Raw genomic sequence first — 20,252 nt, forward strand, 5'->3', positions numbered from 1 at the left:
CAGCATCAGCCAAGGATAAATTTGCAGACTTAATTTGCTAGCACTTAAGAATTCACTGGAAACAAGCACATTCACAGGAACTCATTATAAGCAAACAAAAAATTGTAGTCTTAAAAATTATTCTTCAGTATCTGTTCTGTTTTGATGACTTGAAGAAAATTCTGAGGGAGGTGGTTAAGACTGCTACATGTTCATCCCGCAGGAGCCAGCCACATGCTTAAGTATGTCTGTCAGAGGAGCTGGGGTTTTTCCCCAAAGACTTATAGAAATGCTTGTGCTATTAACAGCTATGTAACTGCACAATGCAATTGAAAAATAGTAATTTGTTGTATTTCCCAGGAATTTTTTCCCTCTGTCTTTATTTAAGAAGCTGATTGTAGAAAGTGTAGTAGGTTACAAGCACTAGGTTTATCTTTTAGCAGAGAAAATGTATGAAACCATGTATGTTTTCCACAGGTGCTATATTCAAGGGATTAGGCAAGGTTTATTTTCCTAGAAACAATTTATTTTATTCATGTTAGCAGGTTTGTTAATTGGTTTTTATTGCAGTGTCTTATCCAGTAATTATGGAAGTTCCATGTTAGGTCTGCATACCAGGTGCTATACAGAATGTATCTCATGTAATATTTTGAATTCATATATAGGCTGACAAGAATGCAAAATTTGCTTTCTTTGTAAAATATACTGTATTTTTATTTCCCTATGATGACCTAAAATGCTGCAAAATATCTGTTGCTTTAAAGAAATGTAAGATGAAATGTATAACTTCCAAAAGAAGGTTTTTTTCCAAAACATATGCTGAAGTCAAAATACTGGCAGGGAATTCACTAAATTAAAAGTTATTAGAAGTTTGATACTAATGTAATCTTCTCCTATCACGTCAAGAGTTAATTTATTGGCAATTTGGTTTTTTAATTAAAATTGTGCTTCCTATTTGAAGAATGGTTGCAGGAGCAATAATTACAAAGTTAAGCTTCATGGTTATAGAGATGGCTGCAAGGTCTATTAGTATTCTTGTTGTAAGTCCACTATATAAAGAGATTAATTATATTACAGAAATTCAACCAAAATTGTACTGAATCCAAATGACCCGTGGTCCTGGTGTAATTCCAGCTGTAATTTTCATCTTGCTCTATCACTTTTTTAGACCTTCTTGTCCAAAACAATTAAAATTAATACTAGAATCTTAGATATATTATTGCATCATTATCATCAATACACTTCTAATAAGTGCATATTTTCTTATGTGTATTCCCTTCAAAAATCTTAAAGCATTATAATTTGGCCTCAGGAGTTAGCCCTTTTTATACGTTAATGCTCTGCCAATTCTCCCTTTGCTGGTATGACTAGATTGGCAAAGGTCATGAACAAGAGGCAGCTTCCACTTCACTTGCTGCCATCCCTGGATCCCCTCCCTGAGCAAGGTCAGTTAAGCCAGGAAAATGTTTTCTAATGGAGGCACTTCTTCTCAGACCTTGTGACACAGCTTCAGAGGCAGAATACCTGGGCCAGCCTGAAGGGCAGTGTTGGGGGACACACAAAAGGGGACACTGTTCAATATGACATGAAATGACTGCTTTGATCTCCTAATTCTGAAATGTCATGCGTTTTCACTGTTGAAACAATCTTGCTTCAAAATAAAAGGAAAATGGCAAATCCAGCAGGAGTTCCTTTCCTGCTCTGAAGGACACAACATGGCTAACAGGGGGCTGGGAAAGTTGTCCCTGTGTTATGTGCCCTCCTGTCACAGTTAGCACATGATGCTATCATCACAGAAAGGAGTCCCTGCACTTCTGAGCTCTCCAGCAGCAGCTTAATTTGCAGCTGGAACAAATCAGCACAGCCTGTAGATTCCTGTGATTTGGGCTGGGCAGCAATTAAAGGTTTATGGAAGACTAATGTCCTTGTTCTGCAGGAGAAAGCAGATGAGACCCTCTGGTCTGCTGCTTGCAGTGTCCTTGCTGCTTCTAAGCATGAAGGGGTGGAGAAGTCCTTGTGAAAGCAGGCCCTGGATAATCAGGAGAGCAGGGTTTTCTGGAGTTTTGCATTTGCAGATGCCAAGGTCATCTCACAGCCCAGCCCATGGAGTTTCCTGGCTTTTAAATGTTTCAGTTTGGGATTTTTCAACCACACCTGATTTTGGATGTAACCTTTAATGTTTGGACATGTAACTGCATGCCAGCAAGGTTTCATCATTCAGAATGAGGGGCCAAAAAAAAAAAAAAAAACAATTGTAGGATTAATTACTCCCAGACAATGAGAGCAATGAAAGTGCAGTGATTGGATACTACTCCTCTTGGAAACAGTGCTACAGAGCCACACCACTATTTTAATCTGAGACTGCACCCTCTTCAAGAATGAAGCACCCAGGTGTGTGCCAGGGAGCATGGTACTGACACCCAGCATCCTGAGCTCCTCCCAGCCTTCCCATCTGGGTTTGTCACTGCCTCTGCTGCCAGATCTGCCTGTGTAATGTCTTGACAAGGTAATGACTTGGGCTGGAATCATGTTTACCCATTACTGCCTAGGCATCTGTGTACCTGATCCCTCAGCACTTCCAGCTGCAGGAGCACAGTCCAGGGAAACAGCTGGCCCAGCCCAGGGAGTTTCTAAGCTCCATGCCATACGAAAGAGCTGCAGTCTCTTCAGGTTTGTGCTAGCAGAAGAGGAAAGACAGCTGTATTTAAGCAGATTTACCTGAACAAACATTGATTTTGTAGTCTGCACATTGATAACTTGTCTACACAAAAATTGCAGTATCAAAACAATTCAGTTTCTTAAGTATCCCATGTTAAACTTTTTCAAAGCAGCCTGTAATATAAAATCCAAAGTGCTCATATTTTGGCCTTAGTCGGAAGGAAAATACATAGATAAAGTACATACATTCTTTAGCATGTGGTTACACCACCACTTACCTCAGGTTTCTCATATTAAAGTGCATATACATCCAAAATCATAATTGTATATAGGAGTAGATCCAGTTTTCACCATTGCATTAGCCAGTAAAGGTTTTGTTCCATGTCTGTGAAAAGCTGTATGGAATACTGAGCCATGAGTTATAGCCCAGAGGGGGCAAACAGCATCCAGTACTCACGTGGTATTGCTCATTTTGTCTATCATTTGGATAGTTACCTTTTTTTTGGAGTTTTGGAAGCGACGGCAGGCTGAACTGGAGTACGAATGGGACACAGTTGAGTACTTGGAGCAAGAAGAGCAAGTTCGCCCCGAGTACGAAGCTCGCTGCACTCACGTAGTGATGAATGAAATCACACAGGTAAGGAATAGTTTGACAACTGGTGATGGTTACTGCTGTAGGCAAGCTGTGAGCAGACACTATGAAAATGGTGAATTGGGGCTGGAGCTTTATAAATCAGCAGTGCCTCAAATTGATAAGCTGGCCTGAAAACAGTGACTTGATGAAGTACAGATGCAGGGAGAGGGAACAGAAATCTAACTGAAAGCACTTTAAAGTAGTTGCCTGTTTGAAGACATTGTGCTGCTGAAGTTCCTCTGTCTTAAATAAATAGAAGTAGACATCATCCCCAGCTTAGAAGACTAAGTCTGCTTTATTAAATCCCCAAGAAATTATTAATTGTTACTGCCAGAGGCCAAGTTCACAGAGCATTTGCTATCTTTACCTAGGAATGCATCAGGAAAAAAAAGGTGAATAGAGGGAAATGTTGCATTATTATATATTATACCAGGAATGTTTTTTAACCGAAGATGTTTCTGTTTGAAACGTATAAATAGCTATTGTTGCTAAGTGCATATGGATAAAATTATGATTAATAACAACAAACTTGCAGAGACAAGGATAAACCACATTTCAATGACAGAGGATTCATATTTATGAGGATCTTAGTTTGGATTTCTATTTATTATACATTTCAGTAGCTTTAGCTTTAGCAGCTTACTCAAGTTCAGTTTCACTTTTTATTATTCTCTGTCAATAGATTATTCTGTCTTTTGTCTAATCATTTGCACTGCTTTCACATTCTATCCACGTTATACTAATGTTTATTAGAGGGCACTTGAAAAGTTTCAAAATTAACTGCCATAGTTGAAACTATCCTATATAGAAACTATCCTATATAGATCTTCTTTTTACATCTTGTGCTATCAAAAAACTCATCCTGTTTAAAAGCTTATAAACCTATGCCACCTTGAATATATAAAGTCATAGCTAGAAAGTTCCTTTCAGACAGTTCAAAGAGTGAAGAATATGCTAAAATATTTTATTTTGATCCTCAGTGACTCTTTAAAGACTCAGTGAATTTTCACAGTACCACACTGAGGTAGTCATTTTCCTTGGGGAAGCTATCCCATTGTTCATATGGAATACATTGAGAAATACAGAGATCAAGGACCAAAATTTTAGTGCCTGCCAAGTTTAGCCATTGAAGTTTGAAAGATAATGACCTTGGATACCATGGTCAGCCAAGAAGGATGGGTCCATTCAAAAGGACTATGCACCCTGTAATGGCTGAAGTCAATAAGATCTCAGGACCCTCTACTTCTATGGAAGTCATTTTTATCATAGAAGGGGCAGAAAAAAAGAGATCTGTAATGAGGCAAGACTTCTGAAATCATGAATAAATGTTGAGTTTCCGGGAAACAAAATACTTTTTCCCTTTTTCTCTGCCCTCAGTATACTAAAGATTTCAATTGGACCACACACAAAAAAAAAAAAAAAAAAAAAAAAAAAAAAAAAAAGCCAACATTGTGTGCTTCCTTGATCTGTTTCCTAATCTTTTACAGCAAGAAGAACATGTGCCATACACTGCATGTGGGAAGTGTGTGCGGATGACTTTCTGTACAAGTGCCATCTTCTTCTGGGTAAAGTTCTTCTCTTATTCTTTCCCCTCATAAATTCACTTTTCTAGTAACTGCCTAAAAAAATGATCCTCCTGAACTGAACAAAAAATGAGAATGGAACTGGATTTCCATCTCATGCATAAATCAAGCCCATAAGGTATGGACCCAAGGTATGGTGAAGGTAGCTGTAGTCACCCAGTAGTCATTAGCATACAGTATCAAAATATCCTGCAGCTGTAGCTTGTGAGTTATGCTTGTGAAAGAGGTCCATTGATTTTTCCCTCATTATTTTAAGACAAGTGCCTTTGCTTTTAGGGGAGCAGTAAGGGGAAGACTTTGGTTTATATGCTCTCCTCTTTGCTAGTTTCTGTCTGATTTGTTCCAGCTGTGTTCTTCCATATTGTGTCTCACAGTCCATGACCTCTTTCAGGTTTTGTGTTTCACTTAACAGAGCAAAGCTGGGTGCTCTTTAATCTTCCAGAGCTGCTACTTTAATTAAAACTAAACCTTGAAAGCAGTCCAGTCAACCATGACACAATATATAACACAATGAGCAGGCCTAGAGAGATTGCCTTGAAAAGCTCTGTGTTTCAGCGTGCTCCTCATCTGTAGCAGCTGGAAAAGACCTCATTCTCAGTGATAGGATGCAGATAGGAGAGAGAGTGGTGTCTGGCAGCCCAGGAGAGCCCCAGCATTGACATATTTGAAACACAAAGGAAAGAATACTGATTTACAGTTGGATTTAAATATGTCAGACTTCATGCTGGAGGGAAGAGATTTGTTCTGGGTTTGTCACTTGTGTTGCTGCACAGTTACTGTGTGCGGGGTCAGGGAAGGTAGTTCATGGCAGTTTGCTGAGATAGTGAAAAAAGATACACAGCCTGTGGACCTTAAACTGAACTAGTGAATAGCTAGAGAACTAGTGAAAAATAAAAGTATGAAGAGACACAAAAAGAGGAGATGGCAAGCAAGATAGGGTGCCTGGATCATTACTGCAGTTCCTGCAGACTACATGACTTGGCTTAAATTTTTTCTATTCCTTGGAGGGATTTGTAGTCTGTAATAGTATCACGTGGAAGAGAAGGTGCAACCCCTCCATAATCAATGTAGACTCACTAGTACATTTGCCATCCTGCCAATTGTCCAATATGAAGGGTTTTCTCCCACCACATGCCTCGAGGTGCAAGATTTGATTACACTTCTTGTTATATTGGCTTACATCAGTAAAACCCCTTGTTATTAGTCATAAAACAGACCATCTCTTTTCTTTCCTGCAGATTTACTATGCTACATGAAAAAAATGCTTCTTTTATGGATTCTCTGTTTATTGCTTTGATCATCCTCTTGCAATGGAATGACAGGCACAAAATTGCTTTCCTTTTGCCTATCATAAAAATTGTTTTGAACTCACTTTTTCCTAACGCCAGTGGTTGAACATGAACATCTTTCTTGCATTCCCTTGGCAGATCCTTTTGATTATTGCTTCAGTTGTTGGAATCATTGTCTACAGGCTCTCTGTTTTCCTGGTGTTCTCTGCGAAGCTGTCACAGCACATCAGTGGAACGGAGGCGATCCGCAAGTACCTGACTCCACAGACAGCCACGTCAATAACTGCTTCCCTCATCAGCTTTGTTGTCATTATGATTCTCAACATCGTCTATGAAAAAGTGGCAATCCTGATCACTGACTTTGGTATGCTGCTGCTCTGCCTTAGATGGAAACGTGGGGTAAAATAGCTAGAAAAATTAGCATTTATAGGTATAGTAGGTATAACACCTGTACCACATCTTTCAGAATTTTCCCACAAAATCACACAATACCACCTAGAAATTTTCCAATACAGATTTTCTCAATATCACAGAAATATGATATTCAGTTCTTTGCCTGAAAAGGCCTTACATAGGCAGCATGAAAGATCAATTGTTTACAGTTTTGTGCTTGTGAAACGTACAAAGCAAAGAAAATTACTACAAGAACCAAGCTTTATGAAAACAGATCAGTAAGGCATAACACATTCAAGTATATTAGCTTTTGTTTATGGGTAAAATAGCTATTTTCTTGTAAATGAGTGAACTAAGATCACCATTCCAAAGCTACTTACCACTCTGATGTTTAAACTGATAAACAGTCACAAATAATATTATTCTCTATATTCAGGCCATCAACATTAAAGTAGCTGTTTTACTTTAGATGCATGAAGTAATGTGGTGTTTTCACTTAATACTGTTTCATCAGTTCAAAGTGATACATTTGCATCTTTGTCAAGTCTGCTGGATTTGGGTGCTTTTTCTTCCCCTGAGTTATTAGAATTCTTGTGTCTTCTCTTTCTTTATTGTCAGGAAACAAGTTCTTTTCTCTTTACAACCCATACAGTTTTAGAATTATATAATGATTACAGTATACATGGGGATTAGGTACAATCTAAATGATAATGCTCTCAGTCATATAAAGGAATATGAGGCATACAGATATTTTGCAGCTGAGGCTCTAGAACAGCTTGTAGGTTACTTGTAGGTTGGGTTGGGGTTATTTTAATTTATTTACTTTTCTTTCATTGTAGAACTTCCAAGGACACAGACTGATTATGAAAACAGTCTGACCACAAAGATGTTCCTGTTCCAGTTTGTCAACTACTATTCTTCATGCTTCTACATAGCTTTCTTTAAGGGTAAATTCGTAGGTCACCCTGGAAGTCCAGTTTATTGGCTAGGAAGGTATCGCAATGAAGAGGTAAGAATGTGGAATGTATAATTAGTCCGGGTATTGTGCTGCAGTTTGGAGTGTATAAAGTAAAACATAATTGTACATATTAAACCTTAGGGTTTAAAAGTGACTGCCTCCCAAGGTAATTACCTCCTTACTAACCCCTAGCGTAAAAGAATATGGCCCAAGACCAGTTGAGCTTAGAAATGTATTACATGTACCCAGAAAAGTGTATTTTACCATGGTCCTGCAATCTGTGACTGGGCACACAGAAAGGACAGAAAATCAGTAGAAGCATTCCTGTTTTGCTGGGTGACCCTGACCTGGTGATAGCACAGAGCTGCATGACTTCACCTGGTATTTCACTCTTTCACTGTATTCTGGCAACCTACCATATGTGGCCTGGATTTGACTTTTGCATACCTTACTGGAAAGGTGTGCATAGACAGTCTTCTTTGAATGCTTTCAGTAATGTTGTTATAATAAATCAGGAATATTTATAATATTAATTATTTTAAATTAATTTTAAATGCTTCATTTATGCCTGAAAAGTTACCCAACCACAAAAAAATTTTCCTGTCTCACCCAAACTTCAGTGTGATCCAGGTGGATGTCTCCTTGAGCTCACAACCCAGCTTGCCATCATAGTGGGAGGGAAAGCTATCTGGAACAACATTCAAGAAGTGCTTGTTCCGTAAGTTCAAACTATTAAGTAATCTGCTCTTTCATAGTTGAAAAATACTGTTTTTCTTGATGCCTTCAGGCATTTGATCACTGAGTTTGGTAAGTGCATATTGTATTCTGAAAGAACAAAACTTGTCCTCAGAGTCTTTTTTGGTCTAGGCTCCTGTCTCTGTTGTTTTAACTGATTTTAATTCTAATCAGAAATTCTTCCTTCCTCTGCAAGTCAAACTCTACGTGTTTCAGGTTGAATATTCAAAACTGAGGTAGTAGAAGCTATGACAATATTAAACTGAAGTCTTGCTTAATATTAATTGGAATGATTTGTTGTTATACATCAGGATTTTAAAAGTCATGTATTAAGTTATGATTTTAACTCATTTAAACTCATTTAGTAGATACAAATCACTGTGATTCTGGTATATGGCCCTTCTACACTCTTATTTATGGCTTGTAAAAACCCACTTTAAGGATAAGGCAACAAAAGTTGCTTTTCTTAGGAAGAAAGTTTTGAATAATTCAGAATAAATAAATCTGTTTCCCTGTTTAAACCTACAGGGAAAATGTAAAAGAATAAATGCCAATTTTTCTTTGCATTTACTGAACTTTTTATGTTCTTTTACTAATGCTAGTGTTCTTTTTCTCCCTGTCTGATAGTTTGATCAAGAATCTAATTGGAAGATATTCTGCAGCTGCTAGATCAGAAAAAGTTGTTCCACGTTGGGAACATGACTACCACCTCCAACCCATTGGAAAACTTGGACTATTTTATGAGTATCTTGAAATGGGTAAGGAACAGTTTAGTCTGGATTCACCACTGCTGCTGGATAGAAACATGTTCTAAAGAAAATCTTCATACAAGCAATGCTTAATATGGTGGACAGAGGAGACATTAATGTTTTCTGAGACAAGTTTTGATTGAGCCATTACAGATGGTTTCACAAGCTTTTATTAAGCAGCAAAGCCTTAATCCATTTTATAACTAGGAAGCAGCATGTGATCGTACAAGGAGGAGTACTGCTGCTTCCTTTCCTAATCCTGTGAGAAATGCATTCAGAAGGCAGACCCCTGTCGTGTTCTGGTGCTGCACAGCAGAGCCCTGTGTCAGACTGCTCTGCTGGAGGTCTGCAGTCACCAGGACTCGTTGCTGGTAACTTGGGAGCTGGCAGGCCATGGCTGGTTTGTTGCCACCATCCATTCTGTGACAACATTGCCAGTGTGATTAAGGCAGTACCCAGACACCAGCAAGATGATTGTTGGGCCTTCCAGTTCAGTACAGAGACAGATAGTCATGAGATTTCCAGGTCTTCATGATAAAGATGTCAGAAAGAAATGGATGCTTGAATACCCAGAATAGTTCCTCATGCTGTGTTGTGATTTGCAATATTTTCCTGTCCCCCTCACCTAGCAAGTTTTTCCAGTACTGTTGTGATACTATTTTTTCATCCAAAAGATTCACTAGGAACCCAGCTACTCTTTCTTTTTTCTTGCACCTGAATACCTGAGTATATGAACTATACATGCCTACACTTGCTCATCTCCAGGAAATGAAAGCCCCACCAATACATGCAACCTCTCCCTTTCACAGTTATACAGTTTGGCTTTGTGACCCTGTTTGTGGCGTCATTCCCCCTGGCTCCTCTTCTGGCCCTTATGAACAACATGCTGGAAATCCGGCTGGATGCGTGGAAGCTGACGACGCAGTTCAGGCGCATGGTTCCACAGAAGGCACAGGACATTGGTGCCTGGCAGCCCATCCTGCAGGGCATAGCCATTCTGGCCGTGGTCACCAATGTAAGTACGGCGCCAACGGCTGCAAAAGAGAAAACGCCTTCTCTGCAGGTGCTACATCCAAATCTGGGAATGCTGTGTGGCAATGCAACTGAAATGATCCTTAAGGCACATCTTCTGAAAACAGAAAGTCAGCTTCTTTCTTATGTGCTTAAAAATACCACGGGTGTTCATAATTGCATATCAGAATGAATTTTCTGAGAAATCGGACTCTAATCTGTTCTTCAGTTGTACTTGATTTTTTTTAAGTACACAACAAACTGAATTTTACGAGAGTTTCTTGAAAATATTTAAGCAAAAAACTCTGATTAATATACTTCTAACAATGAAATTCAGACCTTTAATTTTTTTTGCATTAATTCACCAATATTTTATTTGTAGGCTGCATTGTGGGAAGAAAAATAAGCCATTGTGATTTAACACTGTGGATTATTTGATTGCCTATTCTTAAACAGGAGCTAGTATGTATTAGCTTACAGAAAATTCTTGCTGTTGGCCTTTTTTAAAGGAATAATGACCACTGGTTTCTTCTGCAGGCACAATAACACCTCAGACTATCCATGGGGAATAGCCTTTCTCAACAAGGTGGCTGTTCTGTTTTCAGAGAGATCCAAATATCTTATGCTATTGGATAACTGTATTTCCTCGTCAATCCAGCTGGATCTTGTAATACCAATATGAAACTAGAAGTTGAAGGTGTATCTTAAGATTACTTTAAAATATTGTACCTTATCACAGTTCTCGTGGTATTCAGGGCAGAGTTACAGTGGTTTTGGTGACATCAGGTTGACTCAGCCATGTGTAGGCTTCTGTCAGAATGTGTTTGTGCCCTGCTTTCTGCAGGTGATGTCAGTGTGCAAACGGCATCAGCCCTTCGCCCTGTGGGGCTGTCGTGTGCGAGGGGCTCAGCCCCAGAGACTGTCACATTCAAACAGCCCCACTGCACGTGTTGTGAGGACCTCAAAGAGATTGGTATTTACTGCTAATGAAGTGTGGGCCATAAAGCCATGTGTTCGAGCAAATGCTAGAAGCTGTTTTCCTCCTTTAAGTGTGTTTCTTTCCTTGTTTGACATCCGGGAACTGATTCAAGCCATCAGTCTTTAACAACCATGCCTTGATTTTACCTTAGTACACAGAAAGTGTTTCTTCTCTTCCTCATTACTTGTTACAGCTGATTATACTTGGGTAGTGTATCATCTTCCCCTTGGTGCATCTTCTCCTTCATGCATGTTACCTTTGTAGCAGCTGCTAGTACTTGCAAATCAACTTTTGCACAAAGCTACCAGTTTTGAGAGTTGCCGTGAGGCACTGGACTTCCTATTGCATCTGTTGTTGATTTGAAGACTGATTTTAATTAGTTATGGTATAAATGGAAAACTGTGTGCAGTAAGGCTTGGGAAGCAAAGAATGTGCTGTTTGTTTGTAGTTCTCCAGTGCAATACTCTGAAATGCAGCCCATAATTCAAGAGGAAAAAAAGTTTTTCCTTTGAGAGGACGCTGTAGGATTAGTTCTCGTATTTCTGTCCTTGAAGCTCTCCGGAGCACATCTGGAGATCATTCTGAGAGAGGGAGGAGAGTGAGACAAGGCTCAGATTTAGGATGATGAGAGACCTGGGGCCTTGCAAAAAAGATTCAGTAAGATCAAACATTAAGCTCTGTAAATACCATATTCCAGCATCTTTCTGATACAAAGAAGTAGCATCAAACTCATTTGGTCCAAGGGGAGAAGGAATTTTTTTGCCTAACTGTTAAGTTGATATTAATTAATTTATGGTCTGACTAGGTGAGCTAATGAGCAGAAAGAAAGTTTATTTAACAAAAATTTTCTATGCTTGTAATTCAGACTACAAATACTCGTACTCTACTTTTAACTCTACTTCAGAGTTAAAAACAGAGTAATTTAGCTGTAAGGTCGTCTCCCTGCAGCTGCACGACACAGTAATATATACTTCTTGTCAGTCAAAAACACCTACTCAGCATGTAAATATAAACAACACATAATTTTCACTTCATTTCACACTGGCATGTAATGCTTAAAAACAGTTTTTAAAAGTGCATGCCAACTACATTTGATTTGAGCCAAAGTGCAGTACAAGAAAAACACCTTATACTTGAAAATTTTCAATGAGTTTTAGACCTAGGATGCCTTCCTTTTGTTTCTCATCAGCCAAACTTTCTCTCAGCTGAACTCATAACAATATTCTGGAGAACTAAATACAGATCTTGGACCACAGTCTCAGAAGGATTGTTTCTGCAACTTTTATCTTAACTACAGTTTAGCTTCTCAGGTTCTTCAAAGTAAGCCAACCCGAAAGGTAAGACACTAGCATATCATTCATCATTTGGCAGTGGTGCTACTTGAGGTAGGGTGGGTCTTGCCTCCTTTTCAACTCTCTGCTCTTTCCCTTTGCTGTCTTTCCCCCTTGGTCCTGTCTCTTGCACTGTGCTGATTCACATGATGAATCAGACCAGGGAAAGAATCCAGTGGTGATTCCCAGTTGGATCAGCATTTTCATCTCATCTGCTGGATGGGGCCAAGCCTGCCCAAACCAGCACAGAGCCCAAGTCAACTGCTAGAGGCAGATGCAGGAGTTTGTTTTAGCTAGCACTGCCACCAAAGCATTGTTCAAGGAACTGTAGAAGAGTTATCCACATTTTTTTTCACCTTTTCTCCTCTCTCCCCTTTCCTGTTACAAATACCTCCTCAGGTTGGGATTGTCTGGCCAGAAATGCTGCACAAAAATGGAAATTTTCTGTCCCATGTCATCAAAATAAGGAAATAGAGATCTCATTAATTACAGATTTGCATGATGGGGAATAAAAACAGATATTAACCAGTTTTTGTGCTCCTCTGCTACGCATTATTTCTTGACTTTGCCCATGACTCTGTCCTATGATTTTCCTGTAGTTTTTTCTGCTTCTTTTGTACATCTGTGTCTAAACCTCCTTTCACCTGATCTCATCAGATCCCTACTTCACACCTTTCTCTTCCATGTCTCTGCCCTGGTTCTTTCCATCCACGTTGTCAAGTGGGTATTTTTATCCTGGTATGGGACAAAACACTTCTCTCTGAGTCCTGCAGTGCAGCTGGTCACTCCTCCCCAGGTGCTGGGCACCAGAGACGTCTGTTGTCATGAGCTGGCTGGGCAGCCTCTTGCTAAATACTCAGCTGCAGATCTTGCCAGTGGAAAGTCTTCCTCACAGGGAAACCTTTTGAACTTGCAGTAGCAGGGGAGGAAATTGGATTAAACATAGTTAACCTGTCCTCCAGAATAGGATGTTTTGGGAAGTTCATGAGTTTAGAAAAGACTTCCCACAACAAACCCGCAGATCGTATTTCCTACCCAGTTTGTGACTAGCACACTGAGTAGGACAGGGACTCTCTTGGGAGCAAGATAAAAACAAATGGTCACGTCATGTAAAACAGCACTATGCAGCTGCTACTAAAAAAAATTATCTTGGCATCAAGAGCAGTTTCCACATGCTATAGTAGGAGGCAACAAGTACCAAGATGAATTTGGGCTGGCTAGAACCTCAGAAAGGGTGGGATGTTTCTAGGATCAGAAATGGATCAGTTCTATATCTAATTTATTTAATTCCTTTACTCAGACATCGGAGAACCTGGTGACATTTAATTTTCTATTACTGAAGAATTCTTCTGTTGTTTCCATTAGTTTCATCAGGCAGAATTTCTTCAAGCATCTCATTAGTACTCATAAGAAGCACATTTGCTGATCTTCTCTGCATGCACGTGAAAAAAGTGTTTTATAGTTTAACTGTTTTAAGGCATTCAGCAGAGCTAGCATAATTTAGAAACTGTACAGAGTGCACATGCCAGAAAGGGATTGTTTTGTGCCCATGAGAGACTACATGCTCATTTTACAGAATGAACAAACCACTCATGGGAAAAGAACGTATTTTCTATTTTTAGCTTATGTGCTAACTTTTGAGATGCTAAATATATGGCAAAGAAATGCATATTAAAGCTTATTTTTTTAATGCTGCTCTGCTTTTTTGTTTTCTCTGTCTGAAATGCAGGCTTTGATCATTGCTTTTACATCTGACATGATTCCTCGTCTGGTTTATTACTGGTCCTTTTCGGTCCCTCCTTACGGGAGTCACAGCACTCACACTATGGAGGGGTATATAAACAGCACGCTTTCTGTCTTCAATATATCAGACTTCAAGAATGCAAGCAAGCCTTCCTCCCCTTGGTTCGGGAACCAAACAACATGCAGGCAAGTGTCAAATATGTATTTGTCATTTTCCAATTACAAAAATAATGGGGTTTATATCTAAGCCATCTTATTCAGTTAACAATATCCCTCAAGAAACATTAAAACACAGGAAAAGTCAGCTTATTTTGAATGGCAGAATGGAGTGGAAGTATTCACCCATAAGTTTGTGCTATTCAGAAAATTCTTTTTTTAATTTGGCTTTCTCCTAGCTGATAGTTTTCTGAAAAAAGCACCTTAAAATTTTTATCAGTAATTCTTAATAAAATGGCAAAAATACGACGTTTCAGCCAAAAATGGCTTATCTTGCAGATAGGATTTTACCCATCACAGTAGTTGCCCGAGCTAACTGTTCCAGGACACATTGAGCAGGGCCATGTTGTGCTCCATCCTCTGGCCACAGTGCCGTACTGCAGAGGTGCCAGAGACAGCTCCTGACTTTCCTGCCTTGCTTTCAGATACCGGGATCTCCGCTACCCTCCTGGTCACCAGCACCAGTATGAGCACAACATATACTACTGGCATGTCATTGCAGCCAAGCTGGCTTTCATCATTGTCATGGAGGTCGGTGTATGGGGGTTTGAGCATTGCCTACTTAGTCTCTTCCCTCCCTGTGGAAAATCCTGCAGAGGCATTCGGTCCAGCCACAGCTATCAGAGCTGGTGGTCTGTGCTAGTGTGAGCAAGAACTGGGAGATGTAAATCAAGAGTAGCAACATTGGAAAAATAATTCCCTGAAATCATGACATCAGCTGAGGATTGTCCCACATATCTGCAGCTTCTTTTCTCAAGAACTGTAGAATAATTTTTAGTAGCAGAAATGGAATTCATGTACTTAGAGGAGGTTTGTACACAGCGTCCTGAATGCACATGTGTGATACCTGTTTGTAATAATGTACGTAATACAGGTACAGTACATGGCACAGTGAAGTCTATAAAGACAGTCCCTGTAAGAAGTGAGTCTCTAGATGTCATCAAAAAACAATTGCTCCTTCTTCTGCAGCTACAGCCTGAGCTTACAAAAGATGGGATTTAGTCCAAGATGAAGAGAGAGAAATATTGGGTATTTAATTATAAAATGTGTTTAGGTCCTGATCCAGGGACTACTGAAGTCATCAGAAACTGGTTAGAGCAGATTTCCTGTACAAGAGAAAAGTAATTGCCCCAGAGTCATTTGAACAGACGTAAAAACTCTTATAGGAAACTGTTACAAGTGTTTCCATGCAGGAGGGAAGCACTGTGTACCAGGGTTTCCCCAAAGCAGGCTGAGAAGTCCTTGCTCAAATCAGGACTGGAAAATCAGAAATTCTTGTTTGTCAGATAATTATTCTATCTTATTAGTCATGTCTTTTTAAAATCTTTTTCTATAGTGTTAGATACTCACACTGAATCAGCTCAGCGTCTTAAGACAAAAAGTGACATTTCATTTATAATGAAAATAATGTCCTGTTCAGCCTGACTGACATTTTTTCATTTTCACCTTTCCCAGCATGTCATATACTTTGTGAAGTTTATTATTTCATATGTAATTCCGGATGTATCAGAGAAGACCAAGAGCAAGGTCAAACGAGAGAAGTACCTGACACAGAAACTATTACATGAGAATGATCTCAAAGGTGTGAAAAAAACCATGGGCAAAATAGCCGAGAAAATCATCAAAGGAGCAGACAGCACTTTCCGACCTAAAGATGAATAAGTACTTTTTCATATGGAATAACAGTACTTGGACGACTGATATCTGTCCAGATATTGCCAATAGCTATCAAGCACTTTGGATTTACTAGATATTGTTTCTTGCAGCTCTTACATGCTCATTTACCAGTTTCCCTTGGACAAATGCAACCAGTGCAATGCAGATAAGAGTTATAATTTTTTTTATAAACAGCTTTTTAAGACATATTAAAAAAAAAAAAAGACAAAAATTATTTATCCTTTTAAGATGATGCAGATTAATTCCCAAACACCTAAGCTGCTTTCTACTTTTCTTAAGCATCAGCTATTAGATAACTAGTCTAACTTGAATAAGCCTTAAGAACAAGAATGATTTGCTATAAGAATGTCATTGCATCCAATGAAGGAGTTTTGATTGCTTGCTAATGCAGACCTCAGCTAGAAAATGAAGAGGAAAAGCTGAAACATGAAGGAAAAAGAAACAAAATACAACTCAAAATCCATGGGAATTGACATACTAAGCATGGTTGTTTGCTACTCTGAATTAGCTATGCATACTGAGACTTAAATGGATAACAAGATATTTCAATTAATCATGGACTTGGATCACAAGAAGCAACAGGACTGTAAGCCCATCCTGTTCATCAATCTTTGTGTAAACAGGAGGATTGCCTTTGAAATCAATGCATACAAACTGACCTTACAGCACGCCAATTGAGTAGAAAACTCAGGCATTTTATCTTTCCCCAGTCAATGTACTTTCATTAGTTCACTTGCCCATTCTGAGCTAAATGCTCATAGCCTTGAAGGTCTCCTACCTGTAAAAGCAATAAGTGTTAAAAGACTTTTCACATACTAAATCAATATTTGTGGAGGGCTGTCTTTTGCATTTCTCTCACGCCAGAACGTGCTCTTCCCTGAGGTTTTGACATAGGACGAATGTGCAGCTGAACATTTTGATACAACATTGTGTGATGAAGTGAGTTCTGACAAGGCTATGAATCTATTGGAATTGGAGATTGGAATAAACCATTTAATAGGCCTTAACCATGCTGTGAAGCTTTGAATAATATGGAAGGATGTCAGAGGTGTGGAGGCATGTGCTACAGCCATCAGTCATCTCCAAATCAGGCTGCCGATCTCCCTGCTCATTTTGGCACCAGCTGCAAACCGGGAATTAGGGAATTACAGATTAGGCACGTATGTGGAGAGCTATTTTGTGCCTGAAGAAGTGATATTGCAGATTATTAACTTGCTTTGTTTTTTAACAGTTTTAATGAACTAATTTATATAAATCATGAAAACCAAAACCTTTTTAAAAAAGAAAAATATGCCTGTGCTCTATAAACCAGGCGATTACTTTGTGTTTGTAATTTTGTACTCTTCTTAAATGCAATAGGTATGCAGAATTTTTATGCAGGTTATTCATATAGCTTTTTAAGTATGAAGTCCATTTACAGAAATTAAATAGCATTTGGAAGATGCATTTTACCCAGTCAATAATCAGAAGGAATTAAACCTATGAAGTTTGCAGCAAAATCTCCAAATACTGAGTGCCGTGTAATTCAAGCCCATCTTTTGAAGCAAACCCAACAGAATCACAAGATTATTCAGACTGGAAAAGACCTTTACAATTATCGAGTCTAACCATTAACCTGACACTGCCAAGTCCACAACTAAACCATGTCCCTGGGTGCCACATCTACATTTATTTTAAATACCACTCTCTGAGCCCAGCCATCCAGGCAGTTTTTTATCTAGGCAGCAGTAGGTCTGCCCAAGCTGTGAGCAGATCAGCACCCATTCAGCCCTAGGGACTTGTGCCTGTCTAAGTGGTGTGGCAGGTCATGGACCATTTCCCCTTGGATTATGAGGGCTTCATTCTGCTCTCTGCCCGTCTCCCAGGTCAGGGAGCTGGGTTCTCAGAGAACAGCTGGTCTTACTACTAAAGACTGAGGCAAAAAAAGGCATTGAGTACCTCAGCCCTTTCCTCATTTTTGTCTGTGTGTTCTATCACATCCAATAAAGGATCAAGAGTCTCCTTAGCCTTCTTTTTGTTGCTAATATGTTTATAGAAACATTATTGTCTTTTGCAGCAGTAGCCAGATTAAGTTCTAGTTGGGCTTTGGCCTTTCTAACTTTATCCCTGCAAAACCTCATAGCATTAGTCTTCTTGAGCTGTCTGCCCATTTTCCAAAGGTCATCAACTCTCCTTTTCTACCTGAGTTCCAGCTGAAGCTCTCTGTTCAGCCAGGCTGGTCTTCTCTTTTGAATATTTCCAGGGATGGAGACTCCACAACCTCTCTGGGCCACCTGTGCCACTGCTCAATCATCCTCACAGTGAAAAAGTGTTTCTGTTTCTGCCCACTGCTTCTGGTCCTGTCACTGCATAATATACCAAACTTTCAGTTAAAACCACCTTTTGTCAAAAAAACTGTTTCAAGGAACAATTTTAGTGAAGTACTCAGGACTTCCCTGTGGAAAATGAGTTGGGTTAGAAAGGACAGTCAGCTCCATTCATACTTGGAGCTTTTGATTTTAACTTTCAACTGGACCTTTCTCATTTGCAGTTGTGTTCAGATGAAAGATGGCATTTTTATTCCCTCATCAGTGATCATAGCACCAGTGTGCCTTAAATACCTTTCCAAATGTGATGTTAGAGGGCTGGGTAGATAAGGAGGCATCTTGTGATAAAGGGGGGGAAATGCAGCACAAAATGGACCATTTCAAGTAATTATTTGGTCTCAAGGAAGCTCCTTGAGAGTTAAAGAGACTAGGAAACAAGAGCAGTGGCAGAGCTTAAGGCTGATTTTCAGTAGCTAGACTTATGCACCTGGTTTGATACGTAGGGACTCTCCAGGTTGTTTCCTCCTACGTCAGTTGGCATCATTTCCTAAAGGGGGAGTTAGCCCTCAGTGTCATAAAGAGTTTATATTCCTGCCTTTAAAATAACAGTTAAAAAACCTGCTACATCAGCAAAACCTATGTGCCTATGGCTTGGGCTCCTCCCATAATAAAATCCTAATCAGCCCTGAGCGTGTTTCTATGTAACCTTTTTTGTTCAGATGACAAATGTGCTTTGGAAACCAGTTTTCCACTTGTCTTCATTTTCTGGGAGATATCACAGATTATTGTGGGCACACATGGACTGAGTTCTTTTTGGTTCAAACTGACCCAGAAGGCAGCTTTTAGATATGCACTTAATGGTCACTGACAGGCCCTTAGTCTGCTGAAACCAGAGCTGGGCTGAAGAGAGTGGTGAGCTGTGCATGGGCATCACCTAGCCAACATTAACTGTTTGCTCCAGTGATTTGCTTCTGAAATGCCATGCTCCTTGCTAATGTAGCTGTAACATTTCATTTCGGAAGACATTTCATCAGGAATTCAGTTCAGTTTGCCATGTGCTCAGTGTTATTCACAGCAGAGTTCTGAATCAGAGAAAGAAGAGGGAAACCAACACAGTGCCTAATAATTGCATTTTAATAGTTTGATTTACGCTGTGCAGTTTCTGAAGCCTCTACCTCCAGCTGCTGAAATGTGCTCTGCCTGCGTGCCGGAAGCTCTGCGGAGGCTTAAGAACAAAATGCTGGGGGCCAGTTGCCAACATATGAGTATTTGTAATTTTTTTTTTTTTAGCCTTTGTCACTTTAATTAAAGACCTGCTTGAAGGGAAAATCAGCATTTGTTTTAAACTCTTACTCCGTTTTACCTTTTTTCTACAATTGATATGTAGATCAGACTCCTACTTTGTACAGATCTGTTGAAGTCAGGGTGAATTTGGACCAGTGACCATTTCATTGCCTTAACAAGCACCATAAATTACAGACTATCACCACTGTTTTTGACTTGTGTATGTCAAAAAATTCAGAATGTAAGAGTGTATTTTTTATTTTTTCTAAGAATGTTTGCAATTAGTTTCTGAATATTAAGATTTCTTTATATTTATTGTCATTAAATAAAGTCTATTTTAAAATATCAATACATCTGATGTTGATTAGTGTTGTTTGTTTTTCCTTGAATGATACTGCTGCTGCCAAATGCTACACTTAAATTATTACAGTGTCATCCTAGTCTAATTTCCATATTCATCCTCTTTTTCAATCTTATTCCATTAAACTGTTACTAGTGCTAAAATTTATCTTCTGGGTTTTTCTGCATCCCCTAGATGGAAGTCATTCCTTTCAAAACCAGGTTGATGACAAGGACCATTATGTTCTCATACAAATAAACAGTTTAGGTCTTTATAAACTTTCACTCCTGTCATGATAAACCCTGTGTTATGTTTCAGAGTCATCATTTATTTCTTCATCTGGATCGAGTCTGGGATGCTCCCACCTCCAGGCAGTCCACTCTGTCC

The 20,252-nt window shown here is 39.2% G+C and overlaps 1 protein-coding gene across 6 annotated transcripts in view; it reads left to right on the forward strand.

Moving 5' to 3' along the window:
• ANO6 (anoctamin 6) overlaps positions 1 to 19,874 on the forward strand; it is a 78,738-nt gene extending 58,864 nt beyond the window's left edge. For all 6 annotated transcript variants that reach the window (XM_064422500.1, XM_064422497.1, XM_064422498.1 and 3 more), the window contains 10 exons: positions 3,129 to 3,274; positions 4,759 to 4,836; positions 6,282 to 6,507; positions 7,376 to 7,545; positions 8,115 to 8,212; positions 8,857 to 8,987; positions 9,788 to 9,993; positions 14,029 to 14,228; positions 14,684 to 14,789; positions 15,714 to 19,874. In XM_064422500.1, coding sequence (XP_064278570.1) covers positions 3,129 to 3,274; positions 4,759 to 4,836; positions 6,282 to 6,507; positions 7,376 to 7,545; positions 8,115 to 8,212; positions 8,857 to 8,987; positions 9,788 to 9,993; positions 14,029 to 14,228; positions 14,684 to 14,789; positions 15,714 to 15,920 — 1,568 coding nt within the window. In that variant the 3' untranslated portion in view covers positions 15,921 to 19,874. The remainder of the gene's footprint in view (positions 1 to 3,128; positions 3,275 to 4,758; positions 4,837 to 6,281; positions 6,508 to 7,375; positions 7,546 to 8,114; positions 8,213 to 8,856; positions 8,988 to 9,787; positions 9,994 to 14,028; positions 14,229 to 14,683; positions 14,790 to 15,713) is intronic.
• Positions 19,875 to 20,252: the final 378 nt, after the last annotated feature.

This window comes from Passer domesticus, chromosome 5 (genome assembly GCF_036417665.1).
Source record: "Passer domesticus isolate bPasDom1 chromosome 5, bPasDom1.hap1, whole genome shotgun sequence".
Classification (NCBI taxonomy): Eukaryota; Metazoa; Chordata; class Aves; order Passeriformes; family Passeridae; genus Passer; species Passer domesticus.